This window comes from Mustela erminea, chromosome 20 (assembly GCF_009829155.1).
Source record: "Mustela erminea isolate mMusErm1 chromosome 20, mMusErm1.Pri, whole genome shotgun sequence".
NCBI lineage: Eukaryota > Metazoa > Chordata > Mammalia > Carnivora > Mustelidae > Mustela > Mustela erminea.
The window spans coordinates 29,163,321-29,181,705 of NC_045633.1; the positions used below are offsets into that span (position 1 = coordinate 29,163,321).

Consider the following 18,385-nt stretch of genomic DNA (forward strand, 5'->3'; position numbering starts at 1 on the left):
TTTGCCATGGACAGGGGGTTCCACCCGGTTGTTAACTGCTGCCATTACTGGGAGCTATGGCTGTGCTGCTGGTGGGCCTCCTGTTTCCTGAGTCACTGAGTCCCTTCCCTGTGCCAAATCCTGAGCCGTCACTGTGGCTTCCAGCCAAGCTACAGCCCTAGCCCTCAGAGAGCTTCCCTCCTCGCAGGAGACACTCACAGATTCCAGGGACTCATGCCAGGGTGTAGACCCCATACAGCGTCCACCCAAGCCTCCCCACTGACTCTCACCACTTCCAGGTTCCTGAGAGTAGGAACCGCAGCTCCTTCAGCTTTGAACCCAGGTGCCTGGCTGGCACGGACAGCAGGGCCTTCCTGGAGCGTGCGGGATTGGACAGAGGGAAGGCCGGTGTAGGGTGTTGAAGGTCCATCTCCGTGTAGCTAGGAAGCAGAGAGAGTGTGCCCGGCAATAGTGTAAGAGGCAAATTCTTGGCAAATTCCTGGCAAATTCTGAGGCGGCAGCTGTAGAAAGGCTGGCCAGAGAGGCAAGCAGGAAGGCCAGGAGTGTGATGGGAGTCTGGGGGAAGTCTGACCCCGGCCAGAGCGTGGCTTTGGTTTCCTCCAGCAGAGCTGCATGGAATCGGGTAAGAAGACAGGTTGTGGCGGATACCTGGCTGGGGTCTGGCCTGGCAGGTGCAAGGGCATGAAATGAAAGCATAGGGGAGAGGCCAGAAATGGGAAGACGGAGGCAGGAGGAGGAACAGGTCCACGAAAGGGCTTTAGGGGACACCGAGGTCCCTCAAGGCCACAGTAATGGAGACGGTCCCATTGTGAGTTTCCCGAGATGGAGCGCTGGGCGCGAGGTCCTGGTGTGGCCCAGGCCGGTTGGGGCGCAAGTCCCAGCACCAAGAGGGAGACTGGGGTGCCGGCTGCTGATTCCCCTGTAACCCCCGTGTAGGGGCGGGAGAGTCTAGGGCGGCGCCCACGAGAAGGAGACTTTAGGCAGCGGTTTGGCACGCGCCGCCAGACCGCGCCCCGACTCTGCGGTCCTCGCCGGCAGGATCTTCATCCCCAAGAAGCACCGGGCGCGCTTCGACGAAGTGGTGTCACAGGGTCTGCTGGGCAAGTTGTGCCGCGCTCGGCGGGCGCAAGGCGCGCAGGGGCTGCGCCGGAGCCGCAGCGAGGAGCGACCGGAGCGCCTCCTGGTGTCCACTCGCGCCAGCGCGGCCCCGCGCCGCCCCGACGAGCCGCCACCGCGCAAGGCTGCCTCTCTGCTGGGCGGCCGTGCGGGCCCAGGAGGCACGCGCAGGTACCGGGGCGCGCGGGCCGCGGATGCCTCCTAGTCGGTGGGCTGGGATGCACATCTGGGCAGAGGGCGCGAGGTTGGGGCGTGGGACACTTGGGCGTGGGGATGGGGGCGAGGAGAGACTAAGGGGAGCAGGGCACGGGACTTCTCTATCCCCTACGCCCCATCCCCAGCCTCCCTCTCCCCAGGACAGCGCACCCTGCCAGCCCCCCACCCCGCCCCTTCTTTCTCCCCAGGACAGTACGAGTCTACAAGGGCAACAAGAGCTTCGGCTTCACGCTGCGCGGTCACGGGCCTGTCTGGATCGAGTCTGTCCTGCCTGGTGAGGGGTTCGTGAGTTGTCCAGGATGGGATGAAGGACCCTCTTAGGCCCATACTAAGTAGCCCCCGCTTCTACCTCCAAGTTCTAACCTCATGTAGCTCATGTCCTTTAAGTATCCCAGAGGGGCCATCCGAGTTGGGGCAAACTCCCTCCAAGTTCAGGGTCACCTTTGAACCAAGAAAGCCAAGTTCTCCATCCGGACTTATTCTATGTCCAGCGGGGAGTGCTGGGGGCCACTGCCCCAGACACTGGGGTAACCAGCACACATCTGATGCCTGCCCAGTCTGCACCCAGTCAGCCTGCCTGGTTTGGAGTGCCCACTGTGAACTTGGTCCTTTCTGGGCAGGCCAGACTCAGAGACCCATTAGGCCCTCAGGGCCTCTGCCTACTATCTGGTCCCCTACCCCCAGTCTGGACCTTGCTCCTGCTCCCACCGAGCCTGCCTCCTTTTCCTCCTGGAATGGTGACATCTTGAAGAAAGCAGAGCCTTCTTGATGCAGGAATTCTTCCTTCCTGCCTCTCCAGGGCAGGTCGGGGGAGAGTGGGGAGAAACTCCTTTCTTCCCGAGACAGCACATCCCATTGTGGAAGGACTCTGTGGGGCAGAAATGTCTCCTGGTGCTAAACTGAACTCTCCCTCCCAGTTATCACGCCACAGGGCCAGGTCACCTGCTCTCTCTGTCCTGTATCCATATGCTCCCAGCACCTGGGAATGATGCTCCTAGTGACACATCCCCCATCTGTGTCCGTCTGACCCTAAGTCCTTTCTACCTTTCCTCATCTCACACCTATAGTGCAGGGATTTGTGGGTTGGACAACTTCGGATCCCCAGGAAAGTGCCTTAGTGCCTTTGCATCGTTGTCCAACCATCAGATCATTTTGACACCAAATCCTGATGACTGACATGTCACAGTTCTCGGATTTAGTGTTACTAAATCATTGACACAGTGTTGCAGGGAAGAGGCACATGGCTGGTCGTCTAGAAATACGTCATCTCTCCCCTTTGTCTCTTCCAACTGTGCCCACCACCAGCACCACCCACCTCCCCCCCACCCCCATGTGGGGTGCAGCCAGGCATACTTTGCCAGGGGCCATGTTTAAGACCCAGGGGTGCTGTTCTCCTCAACCCAACCTCCAGGCTGGTAAGCCCATGCCTTCCTTGTCATAGGAAACCATAGGACGCTTCTGTGAGAGCTTTTACAGATGGGGAAACTGAGGCCTTTAGAGGCTCTGGCAAAGCAAGGACCAGAACCTGGGGTCTCCTGACTCCTGACCCAGTAATCTTGAATCCCCAGGTCCTCTGGTCCTCCCAGCCCAGGCTGGCCCAAGCTTCCACACAGGCACACAGGTCAGGTTGGATCCATCCCCATCACCTCTCCCCCTCCCTGACTCTTCAGTCCCGGGGGAAGGACTCCACTTCCCCAGCAGGTCTTCCCTGAGCATCCCTTCCCCCCTGCCCCCCCCACCCCGACAGTCCCCAGAGCCTCATGAGAGAGCTCTTCACAATCTGAGAGTACCTTTTCTTTAGGCATTTGTCAATTTCCCCACTTGATTTCCAATCAATTCCAATCAAATTTCCAATTCCCCCACTGATTTCCAAACAGCTGATAAAAGAGGCAAAAAGAAAAAAAAAAACACGTATAAAAACACAGGTCTTACTATTATTCAAGTATGGTGAGGTCAACAGATCAGGAAGTGATGGCCAATGGAAAAACAGTTTGTCCCTCACAGCTCCCAAGAGGAGGGGACATGGCCACACCAAGCACGGCCACGCCATGCAGGACCACGTGGGGGAAGGGAAGGATGAGGCCAGGCAGGCGAAAGCAGAAACAGGCCTAGCCAGAGCAGGCTCTGAGGCATAACTGTCCCCAGGGAGTCAGCAGGTGCCTGGCCCTGGAAGATTAGGGCAGGGCGCAGTCAGTCGTGGCCTGAGGTCTGAGAGCTCATTAGGGAAGGGCCCTGGCTGTGGGCTCTGGACTGATCAGTTTGCATACAAGAGGCTCTCTTCTGAGCCAGTAATTTACCAGGTAGGGACTGGCCAGCCACGGAAGGGCAGTGTTTCCAGGGTCAGCAACAACCCGAGATGCCAGAGCCTTAGGAAACACAGAAACAAACAAGCACGATTCATACACCATGTTTCCCATCCTGGGGGAGGAAGCCCCCTTCCTGTCGGCAGGTGCATTTTGGCCAATGACAAAGGCACAGAGAATCTATGATGGTAACCGTTCTGTGCGGGGCAGAGAACAGTACAGAGGGGGCTTCTCAGCAGGGGATGGATGCTACAGAAATATGACTCCCAGGACCTTTTTTATTTTTCCCCCTTTTCCAATAGCTCAAGGCTGACCTGTGGTCCATGCTGAGCCCCAAAGTCTCCTACCCCCACCCAGGGGCTCATTCCCTGCTCCGAGCAGCTGAGAGCAGAGGGGTGCTGGTTTTAATGTGGGGTCTGCTGGGCTGCATTTGGCTCTCCTTTGCCACTCGTCCCATTTGGCCCCTGTAAAATGGGTTCACAGAGCACAGCCCCGCCCAGCTGACCAGCACACTCTCTCTTCTTGCTCCCAGGGAGCCCAGCTGACAATGCATCCCTCAAGTCAGGAGACCGGATCCTCTTCCTCAATGGACTGGACATGAGGTCAGAGGCTATTGGGGATGTCAAAGCTTGGTGAGACACTATCCTCTGAGAACCCCTGGCTCTTGGGACACTGAGACCATGGTCCTGATCGCCTGTGACCAGTTTGTCCCCAGAGTCTGCCCCTCTTCCTTTGGGAACTCTTGACTCTGTCTCTTCAGACTAGATAGGATGTCAGTTTATCTTTCCAACCGGAAAATACCCCAGCTCCATGCAAGGGACACAGAGGGGTTTTTCCTTGTTGCTGTTTCGTTTCTGTTTTTAGAGATTTTAAGTAATCTCTACACCCAGTGTGGGGCTTGGACTTACAACCCCAAGATCCAGAGTCACAGGCTCTGCTGGCTGAGCCAGCCCGGTGCCCAGGGGACACAGAATTAAATGGACCATGGGTGTCTTGCCCAAAAGGGAGCCCTGCCTAGGGTGACATGATCACAGTCCTTGTGCATCCAGAAGTGTCCAGGTTGTCCTGGGTCTGGAGGGTCTCCTGCAGAGGAGATAAATGAGCAGGAGAATGGCTTCCGGTCCTGGCCCAGCTGTGCACTGTTGAGTGGCCTCTACGGGCAGGGCAGGGAGTTCTGGTGGGTGGCCATGGCCCTTGTTCATCCTGGTCAAGCCCTCCCGGGCCCATCTCTTCTTGGCAGGAACTGCTCCCATGACAAGGTGGTGTCCATGCTTCAAGGCAGCGGCGCGATGCCCACACTGGTGGTGGAGGAGGGGCTCGTCCCATTTGCCAGCGGTGAGACACCCATGGCCACTTGGCTTCATGGCCCACAGAGACCCTGCCAGGGCCTCTACGTGTGGGACTTACAAGTCTGCAGAGGATTCTGCTTTTCCCCCAAACCTGCAGCTTCCCTCCCCAGGTGGTTCTGTAGATTCCAATGGGGCAGCCTCGGGGCCCTGCCTGGGGCTGTCCCTCTGTCCCCGTCCCCAGCTCCCACTGGGAGAGAAACCGCCTCTGGTCCGGGGACGCTGGGTCACCCGCACCTCTCCTGCCTGTGGCCCCGACAGACTCGGATTCCTTGGATTCCCCCAACCCATCCTCGGCGCTCACCTCCTTGCAGTGGGTAGCAGAGATCCTGCCCTCCAGCATCCGGGTGCAGGGGAGGACTTTCAGCCAGCAGCTGGAGCACCTCCTCACGCCTCCCGAGCGCTATGGGATCTGCCGGGCCCTCGAGAGCTTCTTCCAGCACAGGTGGTTGGGCCGGGGTGGTGGTGGGGGAGCTGCCCTGGGTGGACCCCAAATCCTGCCCAGACTCACCATCCGGGTCTCCCTGCCTGTGTCTCCCGAGCCCCCTTCTCCTGGGAGAGACCCAAAGAAAGCAGCCGTTGGTACCGGGGGCCCCTGGGTGGTGGGTAATCAAAGGGCCCTTCCACAAACCCTGACTCTGAGACCTCCCAGCCACGTGACCCAGCCTCAGTCAAGTGAAGCAGTGACCTTCGAAATGGTTGTGGAAAGGTCACAGGACTCGCCTGTGGGCGTTTGCCACCAGCCAGCCAGGCCTGTTGGGACTGGTTAGGTGTCTTCCTTTTGTACCTGAGCGCCAGCAGCCTGTGTCTGTCGCACTTTTCCATCCGTAGGGTCATTTTCATGGTCCGTGCAAACACCTCACCCGTCCGCGCCCTTTTCTTTTTTTGTTTAAACAGCTTTATTGAGGTATAAGTCACACACCCTACAATTCACTCATTCAACTGTACAATGCACTGGATTTGAATGGACAAATCTGTGTACCCATCACCACATTCGGTTTTTGAACATTTTCACTCAAAAAGAAACCCCCTGCACCTCTTCAATGTCACCCCCTCCTTTTCTGCCCCTCCTCCCTCTCCGCACGCCACCCTACCCCCCGAACAACCACGAATCTGCTTTAGAGTCTAGGTGGCTTTCCCTATTCTGGGCTTTCACATAAACAGGATCCTGCAGTATGTGGGCTTTTATGTCTGGCTTCTTTCCCCAACATCATATTTTCGAAGTTCGTCCAAGTTCTAGCATCTACTTATTCCCTTTTTCACGGCCAAATAGCATTCCATTGTGTGGCTAGACCACATGTTGCCTGTCCATTTATCCGTGCTGGACACTTGCCTTGTTTCCACCTTTCATTCCCTTTTAGCTCCACTCCCTCTTCTGCGTCCGTCCCTTCCCACGGCCACCCAGTCTGATGAGTTTAATGGGCATCCTTTTGTCTGATGTGTTCTTGAAGTGTGGGCACTGCTGTTTTGTAGGCTGTATTCTTTTAAGTTTTACTTATTTAAGTTATCTCTATCCCCAGCGTGGGGCTCAAACTCACAACCCCAAGACTGAGAGTCGGATGCTCTTCCAACAGAGCCAGCCAGGCACCCCGCCATGGGCTGTATTTTTGGTCTACATTGCCTTTGTGGTTATCCTGTGTGCATTCTTGGGTGTGGTTTGGTTTTTTGTTTTTTTTTTTTCACCAAGCCCTCTGTGTTCAGATCTGGCCGTGTTGCTCTGTGTACATGTAATACATTGATTATAACTGCAGCCACATTTCTGTGGCTCATGGGTCCAGGTCTGATCTACTTATCTGCCAGTGACAGACACCAGTTTGTCACCACTCTCTTCCATCTTGATAACAATGATGAACATCATTGCACGCATTTCCACATGAGGCTATATACAATTCATTTGGAATTTATATCTAAGAGCAGCATTGCTGGCTAGTACGGTATTTGTTTACCTAATGTGACCAGGTCGTCCCAGACTGCTTCCCAGAGCACTGCTGTCTCTCACCTGCAGTGCTCCTGGGGGCCCCATCCCCATGTCCTCACCAACATTTGGCACCATCCAGGTTTCTACTCATGCTAGTCTTTTAGGCATAAAGTGACATTTATTTTATTTGCTGTTTTGAAATGACTGTTTTAAACATCTTTGAATATCCCTTTCAGCCTTTCTTGTTTCTTTATTATAAATTACCTGTTTAGACCCTTTGCCCATTTTTATTTTACTGGCCTTTTTATTGTTGTTGATTTGCATATTTTAGAGACCGAGTCCTTTTTGATTTCAAACACTGTAAACATCTTCTCCCATTTGTTACTTCTTATTACTTCTGTTACATCTAATATCCATGTATCCAAGTTGGGGTTTTTTTAACAGATATTCTTGCTTTTGTAAAATCAAATTCAATACATTTCAGGCCTTGTGGCTTTGACTCTTAAAATTTTAAGAACCCCTTCCCTACCCCTAGGCCGAAAGACATTCTCCTTATACTGTCTCCTCTTAATTTTACAATTGTATTTTTCTTTTCTTTTTTATTTTATTTATTTGACAGAGAGAAAGATCACAAGTAGAGAGGCAGGCAGAGAGAGAGGGGGAAGCAGGCTCCCTGCCAAGCAGAGACCCTGATGCAGGGCTCGATCCCAGGACCCCAAGACCATGACCCGAGCCGAAAGCAGAGGCTTAACCCACTGAGCCACCCAGGCGCCCCTACAATTGTATTTTTCATACTTTGTTTTTATATCCACCTAGAGTTCATCCTTATGTGTGGTGTTATGCACGGACTCAGTTTTATTTTCCCATATAATGCAAGGATCAGCAAACTATTTCTATGAAGGACCACATAGTAAATGGCTCTGTGGCCCAGATAGTCTCCATAGAAACGATTCAACCCTGCTGTTGTAGATCGAAAACAGCCATAGACATATGTAAACACACAGTTGTAGCTGTTCCAATAAAACTTTATTTTCTTTCTTTCTTTTTTTTTCTTTTTTACAAAAACAGAAGGTGGGCCAGATTTTGGGCTGTGGGCCATCATTTGCCGGTCCCTGCCAGAGTGAGTGGGTTTACCCAATACACTCTGTGTGTTTTCATCGTACAGCATCTGTGTGAGGTAGATTCTATTTTTACCCACATTTTACAGAAGAGGAAACTGAGGCATGGGGGAATTAAGTAACTTGAGAAAGGTCACTTGGTCGGTAAGTGGCAGAGTCAGGATTTGAATCTGGTGCGGGGGGAGCCCGTCTCCAGGGCCTGCCTTCCTACCTTCCCCACTTCTCTGTCTCTGCACGGGTGGGTGCTGGCACCTCAAAGTGCCCCCTTGTCCACCTCCCCCTGCCCTCATGGCGAGCACCTGAGTCATGAACCCCTTGCTCCTGCACCCTCCCCCAGGAACATTGACACCCTCATCGTGGACGTCTACCCGGTGCTGGACACGCCGGCCAAGCAAGTTCTCTGGCAGTTCATCTACCAGCTGCTGACTTACGAGGAGCAGGAACTCTGCCAGGAGAAAATCGCGTGCTTCCTGGGCTACACGGCCATGACAGGTAAGCAGCCTCCCGCCCTGCCCAGCCCACCCACTGAAGGGTCAGGCACCCATTCTCAGATGACAGACGACCCGGGCCTCTCCCATGGCCAGACGCGCCCCGAGGCCGCAGACACATGCTGGGTGCACCCAGGCCAGTCACACGTTTGGCCCCACAGCTGTACCTTCCCTGCCTGATGCTCAAGCAGCATCTATCTGCCACATTACCTCAGACTTTAGACACCCCACCTCTCTGCCCGGAATCACAGGCTTCGCACCCACGAAATGGGAGTGACCTCAGTGGCTGTGCACTGCATGCCACAAAACATGTCGCAGATCGAGAAATTCACATGGTTGCCATTTATTGAACTGGAGAACAAAGACACAGCCAGGTCGCACCTGGCTGGTGGGCTTTGGTGCACGTAGATGCACACTAAGGTCTGCGGGGCCACGTGAGGCCTCCGCTTCCCGCTGCCGCTCACCTCTTACCACGGGCCCCATGTGCCCATAAAACCATGCATTTCACCACTGAGGCCACAGGAATTGGAAGCCTGCCGAACCCAGCCAGCGCTTATTCTAGACGCTCTGTGTCATACAGTGACGTCACAGCGTACAGATGTCCTGCATGCTGGCTCTCGGCTGCCCCCTGTCCCTGGTCCTGGACACCCACGGTTTGCTTGGGGAGGCTCGAGGATTTTAGCAAAAGCCTCAGAGTATGGACTGGGCAAAGCTATTCCATACATCTGCCTAGACCTGGAATCTTCCATCTCAGCCCACGTGCCAAGCAGGGCCTGGGGCCACCGATTGGTACAGACAGTGACTGCCTCCACCTCCTGTGTTTGGAGGCACTTTGGCTGGCTGAGAGGACAAAGGGCCCGTCTCCTGTTCGTGTCGCCCAGCAGAGCCAGAGCCCGAGCTGGACCTGGAGCCGGAGCTAGAGCCGGAGCCTGAGCCGGTGCCTGAGCTGCAGCGGCGCAGCTCACTGAGGGCTTCGTCCATGTGCCGCCGCAGCCTCCGGTCCCAGGGCCTGGAGGCCAGCCTCAATTGCGGTGAGGCTCTGGACCGAAAGGGGGGACTGGGTGTGAGGGTGTGCTCGGTTTTCCCATCTGCAGAATGGGGTGGGTGAGATGAGAGATTCCCGAGAACAGGTTGAGGAGGGCTGAGGGATGGCCCTCCCGGAGCACCAGGGCTGGCTGGTCCTTTCTTGATGGCTGCCCACAGGGCCTGGGCTGGAACCCAAACCTTAGCGCTCAGAGGGATCACTAGACCTCTCCATGGTGGACTCCACCCTCCCTGATTCCCCTGGCAGGTCCCGGCGACTGCCCCGAGATGCCTCTTCCTCTAATTCCAGGCGAGCGCCAGGCGGGCGACGGCACGTCCCTCCCCGAGACTCCCAACCCTAAGATGGTGAGACCCCACTGCCTGCCCTCCTGGGGGTTCATGTGGCTCCTGAGGCTGGGGCAGATCCCTGCCTCCCAGATCACCCAGGCCTGGCCTCCGAAGCCACGGGAGGGCCTCATGGGGGAGGCAATAGTGGGCTGGACTCACCCTGGCCTCCTCTCCCTAAAGATGTCAGCCGTCTATGCAGAGCTCGAGTCCCGGCTGAACAGCAGCTTCAAAGGGAAGGTGGGGACCACGTCCAGATCCCGTGCCTCCCCACCAGTGCCCAGCCCGGTAGGCCCAGCAGGTAGGGGCTCAGCCAGCTCTGGCTCCTGGGAGCAGCACTGACCTCTGGCCTCTGTCTGGGCTGTCTGTCTGGGTGTTGCCCCCATCTGGGGCATATCCTTGGAGCCTCCCCTTTGGTCCATGAACACATGACTGAGGCCTGGGGCACCTCAGCAGCCCTCCATGGCAAAACTCTATTGAGGTCGAGGTCATCACAGGCTTTCCCACACCCTCTGTGGATCCTTACCCCTACTGTAGATTTAGAAAAGCGGAGATCCTCCCCAAAGGAGCCACAAAAGATCTTGTGGCTGTTGGATAAACTGTTGAGTGCATGCATTGCTCCGTGAATGGCACAACTGGGAAGACGGTTTCTCTGCCGTTCAGAAGGCAGGACCCCTGGGTGATGTTCCTGTCAGCCACGGGCCTGTTGGGTGTGGGAGGGGCCTCGTGATCCTTGATCTGGGGCCTGGAGAAGGCCCTTCTGCCCTTTCAGTTGTGTTTAGTTGGTCCCAGGGGGAATCCTTGAGGTCCCTTCCAAGATGAACGGGGGGTCTGGCCTGTCCTGGGGCTAAGTAGTGTTCCCCCTCACATACTCTGGCCTTTGATTTCCCTCAGGGAAGGGCCTGGGGGTGGGCAGGGTCATCTAGGGTCTTCTTGTGCTGTGCCCAGGGACACAGAGCCAACCTGCCCCAGGACCCTCCCCTCCAGCCTGCACCTGGAATGCAGGTATTGATTGGAGAGGGGTCCTCACACTTGATTCCCCACCCCAGGGCCCAGGACCCTGTCCAGCATCTCATGGCCCAGCGAGCGACTCCTGCCCTCCCCCTGCTACTACCCACTGTGTTCAGGGGGCCTGGCCTCCCCCAGCAGCTCTGAGTCCCACCCCTACGCCAGCCTGGACAGCAGCAGGGCACCCTCCCCACAGCCAGACCCTGGGCCCATCCGCTCCGACAGCCCCCCAAGCCCGGACCCTGCCCGCCCGCCCAGCCGCAGGAAGCTCTTCACCTTCTCCCGCCCTGTGCAAAGCCGGGACACTGACCGCTTCCTGGATGTGCTGAGTGAGCAGCTGGGCTCCCGGGTCACTGTCGTGGATGACTTCCTGAGCCCTGAGAATGATTATGAGGAGGTAAGCACTTGTCAGCCCATGTGGAGAGACGGGGACCCAGCTGTGACATGGGGGGCCTGTAAAGGGGACAGGGCTCCCGCAAGAGACCTCTTGCCATTGGGATCGCCCCCAGGCTACTCCTCTCCCTGCCCCAGTCCTGCCTAGAATCTGTCCCAGGCTACCCCACTCACTGGCTGAGCTATCCCCCGCTTTGACTCAGCTATAAACCCCTCACTCAAGTCTCCTCCATATTCCTTGCCTCAGGTTACCCCATTCCTTCTCCCAGGCCATCCTACCCACAGCCTCAGTCTAACCCACTAGACTAGCCTGTCTTATCCCCAGGCTAGCCCACCCTGTGCCCCAGGCTAGCCCACCCTCCCTCACCTTGCTCTGTCTGAGCAGATGAGCTTCCACGATGACCAGGGAAGCTTTGTGACCAATGAGCGGAGCAGCGCTAGTGAGTGCATCAGCAGCAGTGAGGAGGGCAGCTCCCTGACCTACTCCTCCATCTCCGACCACATCCCCCCACCCCCACTCAGCCCCCCGCCTCCACCACCTCTGCCCTTCCATGACCCGAAGCCCAGCTCCCGCACCCCTGATGGTCCCCGGGGCCCTCCTCAGACACTGGCCAAGCCCCTCACTCAACTCAGCCACCCTGTCCCTCCACCGCCCCCGCCACCCCTGCCCCCACCGGTGCCCTGTGCACCCCCCATGCTGTCCCGGGGCCTGGGCCACCGCCGAAGTGAGACCAGTCACATGAGCGTCAAGCGCCTGCGGTGGGAGCAGGTGGAGAACTCGGAAGGCACCATCTGGGGTCAGGTAGGTGACCTGGGGCTTGGGGGTGCCCTCCACCAGGGGAGACTGACCTGGGCCACAGCACTGAAGACAAAACCCTGTCCAGTGTCTAGCCCCTGGCACTTCCCCTACTGCCTGCCGTTCCCCCAGCATCGGAAGCCCAGGGCAGCTCTGGTGAACTCACCCCTGGCAAAGGACCCCTCAAGACAGGGCCAGACCTCTCAGCCACCTCCTTAAGCCCCCTTGGTTGGCTGCAGCCCCTTTGCTGTCCCTTAACAGCACCCCCCCCAACCCCAGTGCAGCTTGCTGCCTCCCGCATGGAGAGTGTTCTGGGTGTGTGTCTGACTGACCTCACGAGCAGGCGGTGCACTGCTTCATCACTTGGGTGACTTAGCCTTTCCTGCAGTGCCTCCTGGGCCTCAGGGTTCTCCCAGGGCCTGATGAAGGAATCTCCCTCTGTCACTCCAGGGTCAGCTCTTAGAGGATGGGGCAGGGGGAAATGGCAGTCCAGCTGCCCGAGTTCCTCCTCCCCCTGAACCTCCCCCCCTACTCTACCACTTTGCAGCTCGGGGAAGATTCCGACTATGACAAGCTGAGCGACATGGTGAAATATCTTGATTTGGAGCTCCATTTTGGCACCCAGAAACCTGCTAGTGAGTGGCCTGAGGGCCCTGGGGGAACCCTCACACCAGGCCATCTGCGTAAGCCCACCTGCGGCCTTCTGTGACGTCCCAGGGCTTAGAGTCCAAGAGGTCTGCCCTACCTGCCATTTCCTTCCTGTGTCCCCGAGTTATTTAACCTCTCAGAGCATTTCTCCCATCTGAAACTGGAGATAGTCATAGTCGCTGGCATTTATCGCATGCTCACAGAATGCCAGACACCCCCATTTCTAAATTAATGCTGTGACCATTCTACGAGGTAGGGACTGTGATCACGCTAACTTCCTGATGAAGAGCTACAGAGAGGCTAGGTCATTTACTCAAAGTCACACAGTCAGAATAAGGGGTCAGGAGGCATCCATATCTAGCCAACTGGATGTCCCTTCCAGTCTCTCAGTCCCCCCCGCCCTTCTCTGGGTATCTCCCTATAGCTGTTGGGTGGGGCTACGGGCAGCCAGGATATTGTTTGTGGAAGGTGGTTGCAGGATGGAAGAGAAAGGCCTTTGTCCATCCAGGAAGCACCTGCAAGGTGGAGAGGTGGTTGGTTCAGCTTCCTTGAGCAGCTCAACCCCAAGGGCCAAGGGGAAGGAGGATGGGGGAGAGGCACGCACCATGCATGCGGAGTATGCGGGCCAGAGTCCCGAGTGGGAGACTGAGGAATGAGGGGACTGGGGACACCTGGACCTGATTCGTCGTTAAAGGCCACGTCAGGAGATGTCTGGGTTATTGGGTGTGGCAACACCCCTCCGGGGCCCTCCCAACAGCCTGTTCTCCTCTCATTAAACCATATTCCGTTCTAGAGCCAGTGCCTGGGCCTGAGCCCTTCAGGAAGAAAGAGGTGGTGGAGATCCTGTCTCACAAGAAGGCCTACAACACCTGTGAGGGGTTGAGGAGTCCCAGGGGTTGTGGGGGACAGCAGGCGGCCCTCTCTCTGGGCCGCAGAGCTTTGAATCCACGTGGGTGGATTGGGCCCCGGGGGCCCCCCCCGACGATACCGGCTGGGTGAAGGCCCTTTCTCCGGTCCTAGATCCCACCTGGGTGCTGGTGTCGGCCTGGGCTCCGCCCTCCCTGGCCACGCCCCCTCGTTGCCCCCGCCCCCACGAGTGAGCGGCTCCCGGGTCCTGGCCACGCGCCTCCAGCCGTCCCTTGCTCTCCCTCTCGCGGTTTCCCCCCTCGTTTCCGGCTCCATCCCCACAAGCCCCACCCATATCTAGGTCTGTCCCTTCGAGAACCTGGTCCTCACTTTCATTCGGCCGGAGGAAGGACCCTCTCCATCTCTGGGCAGGCTCCTGCCCCGCCCAGGTTCCTTGCCCCTCCCAGGCTCCGCCCAGTCATCCCCGGGGAACTTCTGGGCCCCGCCCCCGGTCCGCATGGCCCCGCCCCCGGTCCGCATGGCCCCGCCCCCGGCTCACGCTCGCGGCCCCGCCCGCAGCCATCCTGCTGGCTCACCTGAAGCTGAGCCCGGCGGAGCTGCGGCAGGTGCTCATGAGCATGGAGCCCCGGCGCCTGGAGCCCGCGCACCTGGCGCAGCTGCTGCTCTTCGCGCCCGACGCCGACGAGGAGCAGCGCTACCAGGCCTTCCGCGAGGCGCCCGGCCGCCTCAGCGAGCCCGACCAGTTCGTCCTGCAGGTGCTGCGGCCGCGACGGCCGCCGGGGGGCGGGGCAGGGGGTGCTGCCCGGTGGCCTCGGCCGCCTCCAGTCTGGGCTCTCGTGAGTCCCGCTCCCCTACCGCCACCGCGCTGGCGCCTCTGAGTTCCCGTTGCCACCTGGGGCCCAAGGTAGATGGGACTGTGCTGCTTTTTTTGTGCTTATATTGGGGTTGTGCTTATTTTTCTTGAGGGAATGCCGGGCAGCCAGCTGACCCCCACCCCAGGCTGCGGTGGGGCGGTGAGTGTCCTGGTGGGGCGGGTGAGTCCTGGCCTTGCCTCGTGACAGATGCTCTCGGTTCCCGAATACAAAACCCGCTTGCGAAGCCTGCACTTCCAAGCCACCCTGCAAGAGAAGACGGAGGAGATCCGGGGCAGCCTGGAGTGCTTGCGCCAGGCCTCCCTTGAGCTCAGGAACAGCCGGAAGCTCGCCAAGATCCTAGAGGTCAGGCCGCACCCCCCCTCTGGCCACCCCACCTAACTGTCTGCCTCCTGGGGCTCCCAGTCTGGAGACCCATCCTGACAGTGGTTCCAGGGCAGTGGGGTGAGGACCTGGGCAGAGCCTGCCCATCTTCCCTTCCACAGTTTGTGTTGGCCATGGGCAACTATCTCAACGACGGACAGCCCAAAACCAACAAGACCACCGGCTTCAAGATCAACTTCCTGACAGAGGTGAGGGGACCAGTTGGCAGTAATCCATGGGCTTGTCCTACTGTCACAGCTGGGGAGGGCAGGGCCACCCCAAGTTGTGGCAGAGGAAAGGAGAGAGCATCAGGAACCTAGAGGGCCCCTCCCCAGGAGGAAAATTGGGCTGCTGGCAGGCCAGGATGTAACTGCAGTAAAGGTTGGGGGTCGAGGCTTTTCCAAGCCAAGCCTCAGGGTCTGGAAAAAGGGAGTATGGGGGGCAAGAAGGGGAGACTCCAGGAAGAAGGAGGGAATCCCGCCTGGTAGGTTCTGCCCCTTAATACCACCACCACTGCCAAAGTGTCCTACCCCCCCCCCAAAAAAAACCCCTAGGATCTGAACAAGGACAGCTCGAATATCCAGCCTTCCCGTTGTTTCTGGGACCTTTCCCCAGGGTACCGTTAGTTGTTTTAAAAAGGAGGAAGAAAAACTCCATTTGTAGATACGAATGTTTTAAGATGTCTGAGGCACAGAAGGGCCACATAAGGTTCTAGAAAGCCACAAGGGGAAAGATATGTGAGTGGTGCCCCCCCCACCCAGAAGTTAAAAAATCTTGGACTATATCTGCCAACCAGGGCATGCTCCCAGGGACGGGACACCTGGTGGCCTCCTCTAGCTGTTGGCAATGGACCTGGTTCCTGGGTGGGGGCGGGGGGGCAGCATTTCAAAGATCTGAGCCAGGGAACCTCCGAACACCTTGGGGAGGCCTGTGGGCATCCCAGCAGAGCTTCACAGTGAGGAGTACTATAAACTTCGGAGTTGATGAGTGTCAAGGGCCAGGAATTAGTGCCACAGTCTAGGAGATGTGGGGCCAAGAGTACCCAGACCCACGCGACCAGGAATCTGATGGGGTCCTTGAGGAGGATGTGTGTTGGGCATCACTTGCAGCTGAACTCCACCAAGACTGTGGACGGGAAGTCCACCTTCCTGCACATCCTTGCCAAATCACTGAGCCAGCACTTTCCAGAACTCCTGGGCTTTGCTCAGGACCTGCCCACTGTGCCCCTGGCTGCCAAAGGTAGGCTGAGTGGTTGGGCAGTGGGCGCGGAAGGGCTAGGAGGTCAGCGCTCATGAGGTTCCGTTCCCTTCCCTGCAGTGAACCAACGGGCCCTGACCAGTGACCTGGCTGACCTCCATGGCACCATCAGTGAGATACAGGCTGCTTGCCAGAGCATGTGCCCCTCCAGTGAGGACAAGTTTGCTGTGGTCATGACGGTATCCAGTGAGCAGCCTGTCCCCGCACCATGGTGGACCCTGGGGAGCCAGGGAGAGCTGGCTGTTGCTCCAGCAGCCACCGCAGACCCTGGGTCCCAGCAAGGCTTCTATGTGTCCGGGGAGTGCATCTGTCCTAGTGATTTAGAACCCAAGCACTTGCACCAAGTCTTTTACTTAAGAGGAGCTTTCTTGACTGTCCAAAACCTGCTGCCTTGCCCCATCTGTCCTCGTGGGCAGTATAGCCCAGGTTTGGGTCACAAGATACAGGTGTTGGCCAGCCAGAGGCAGTCAGGAGAGGGACGTGTTGCCGCTGAGCACAGTTAGGGACAAATGCTACAGGAAAAAAAAGGGGGGAGCTCAAAGCAGAGAGTGCCGGGGGCTACTATAAGTGGGTGTTAGAGGAGGAGGGGGCCATGGCATCTGAAAAGAGCCCAGAGTGGGGAGGGGACTGCCCCACAGAGAAGGCAAGTGGATGGCCTTGGGGCTGCGCTGGATGTGGCGGGTTTTGGGAGCAGCTGAGAGGGCCTCATGCCAAAGCACTGGAGCCCCTGGACACGGCCTGGTTCCCGGCCAAGCACTGGGCACGGGGCAGGTGGGAGCTGGGCAGCTAGAGAACCTGAGGGCGCCTAGCAGTTTCCTTAACGGAGGCCACTCAGTCCTTCCTAGAGACGGCCCAGCCGGTGTTGCGGGCTCTGGACGGGCTGCAGCGCGAGGCCATGGAGGAGCTGGGCAGGGCGCTGGCCTTCTTCGGCGAGGACTCCAAAGCCACCACCTCTGAGGCCTTCTTTGGCATCTTCGCAGAGTTCATGAGCAAGTTCGAGGTGAGCCATGATGGGAGGCCCAAGGCTGACCCTGAGAAGTCCCTCCAGAGGTCAAATGCGGGGCCTCCAAGAAGCCCAGATCAGGAAGCGACCTCCAGCAAGTGTGACGTGACCCACATGGGTCAACAGGTCTCTTCTCTGGCTCTCTGGGGTGGTGGGGGAGAGGGGCGGGAGGAGATGAGGCCATATGGGGTCAGGGGCTCCTGGGACCACTCACCAGACCCTCCCCACGTGTCCCTTCCTCCCCAGCGAGCACTCAGTGACCTGGAGGCTGGGGATGGCCCACGCAGCTCGGGGATGGTTTCACCCCTCGCCTGGTGACCTGCGGAGCTTGTCCTACCTGAGGCCCATCCCAGTGGCCTGGAGCAGCCCAGAGCAGCCTGATGGGAGACAGGGCCCAGCCTCCCCGTGGCTCCAGCTACCTCAGCCGTCAGGCTCTGGGCACCGGGAAGGTGCAGGGTCTGCCAGCTGCCCCTCTGTGGGCCTTGGCCCTGACTCTCACTCCAGTGGAGCACTGGGGGCTTGAGGCAGAGAGGAGGTGCCAACTCCCCAGGGAGTGTGAGCCTTGGCTACTCACAAGTGTGCTCACCCTGGGAGGCCTGGCTTTGCCCCGCCTCGCTCTGGGCCTTGGAGCAGGTGCTGGCTGTGCACTCCCTCAGGACTCTGGCTGGTCCCAGGGAGGGGTGACAGGGCTACGACCCGCAAATGGACTGTGGGGCGGCCCCCACCCTGGAGCAGCGTCTGCTGTCTGCCCCTCCAAGCTTGGCCAGAGCATACTCTGCCCCAAACGAGGACATCGGAATCTCCTTTTGGGGCCTGCTCCCAGTGAACTGGAGGGATGCCCTTGCAGAACATTCACTCTGGAGCCTGGAGAAGGTGACAGATGCCCTTGAACATGCCCGGCCAGTGGGCACAATTGGCCTTGAGGTCCCTTTCCCAGCCCCAGCCTCCTGGGGCAGCTCAGAAGAAAGCAGGAGAAAGGACATCCCTGCGTACAGGGATCTGGGGGCCTGGGCACCTAGTCTGGGACTTGGAAGCTGAAAGAAACTGCAGCCGGCTGCAGCCTAGAAGCAGAACAGGCAGGACAGATGCTGGGCAGGGATCCGGAGGAGGTGAGGATTAGGAAGACACGCCATGTCAGACTGGAGAATCGGGGGCGTTATCCAGCAGACAAGTTTTAGTTCAGTTTGGGGAGCCTGAAAGTGAGATAGGGTGGTCAAGGTATGGGCAGAGAGAACAGAAAGATGTTCCGGGGCTGTCAGCAGGACTCGGCAGGACTCGGGGGCTGATTGGCTGGAATGGGTCCCC

At 58.1% G+C, this 18,385-nt stretch overlaps 1 protein-coding gene across 1 annotated transcript in view; it reads left to right on the plus strand.

The window, feature by feature from the left end:
* GRID2IP (Grid2 interacting protein) overlaps positions 1-18,385 on the plus strand; it is a 33,580-nt gene extending 15,195 nt beyond the window's left edge. Inside the window, exons 3-22 of the mRNA XM_032327367.1 lie at positions 1,039-1,287; positions 1,521-1,606; positions 4,168-4,237; positions 4,876-4,970; positions 5,243-5,426; positions 8,355-8,509; positions 9,390-9,536; positions 9,797-9,894; positions 10,057-10,174; positions 10,923-11,278; positions 11,660-12,076; positions 12,618-12,705; positions 13,512-13,589; positions 14,144-14,340; positions 14,647-14,802; positions 14,943-15,029; positions 15,930-16,059; positions 16,138-16,256; positions 16,913-17,077; positions 17,327-18,385. Coding sequence (XP_032183258.1) covers positions 1,039-1,287; positions 1,521-1,606; positions 4,168-4,237; positions 4,876-4,970; positions 5,243-5,426; positions 8,355-8,509; positions 9,390-9,536; positions 9,797-9,894; positions 10,057-10,174; positions 10,923-11,278; positions 11,660-12,076; positions 12,618-12,705; positions 13,512-13,589; positions 14,144-14,340; positions 14,647-14,802; positions 14,943-15,029; positions 15,930-16,059; positions 16,138-16,256; positions 16,913-17,077; positions 17,327-17,398 — 3,067 coding nt within the window. The 3' untranslated portion in view covers positions 17,399-18,385. The remainder of the gene's footprint in view (positions 1-1,038; positions 1,288-1,520; positions 1,607-4,167; positions 4,238-4,875; positions 4,971-5,242; positions 5,427-8,354; positions 8,510-9,389; positions 9,537-9,796; positions 9,895-10,056; positions 10,175-10,922; positions 11,279-11,659; positions 12,077-12,617; positions 12,706-13,511; positions 13,590-14,143; positions 14,341-14,646; positions 14,803-14,942; positions 15,030-15,929; positions 16,060-16,137; positions 16,257-16,912; positions 17,078-17,326) is intronic.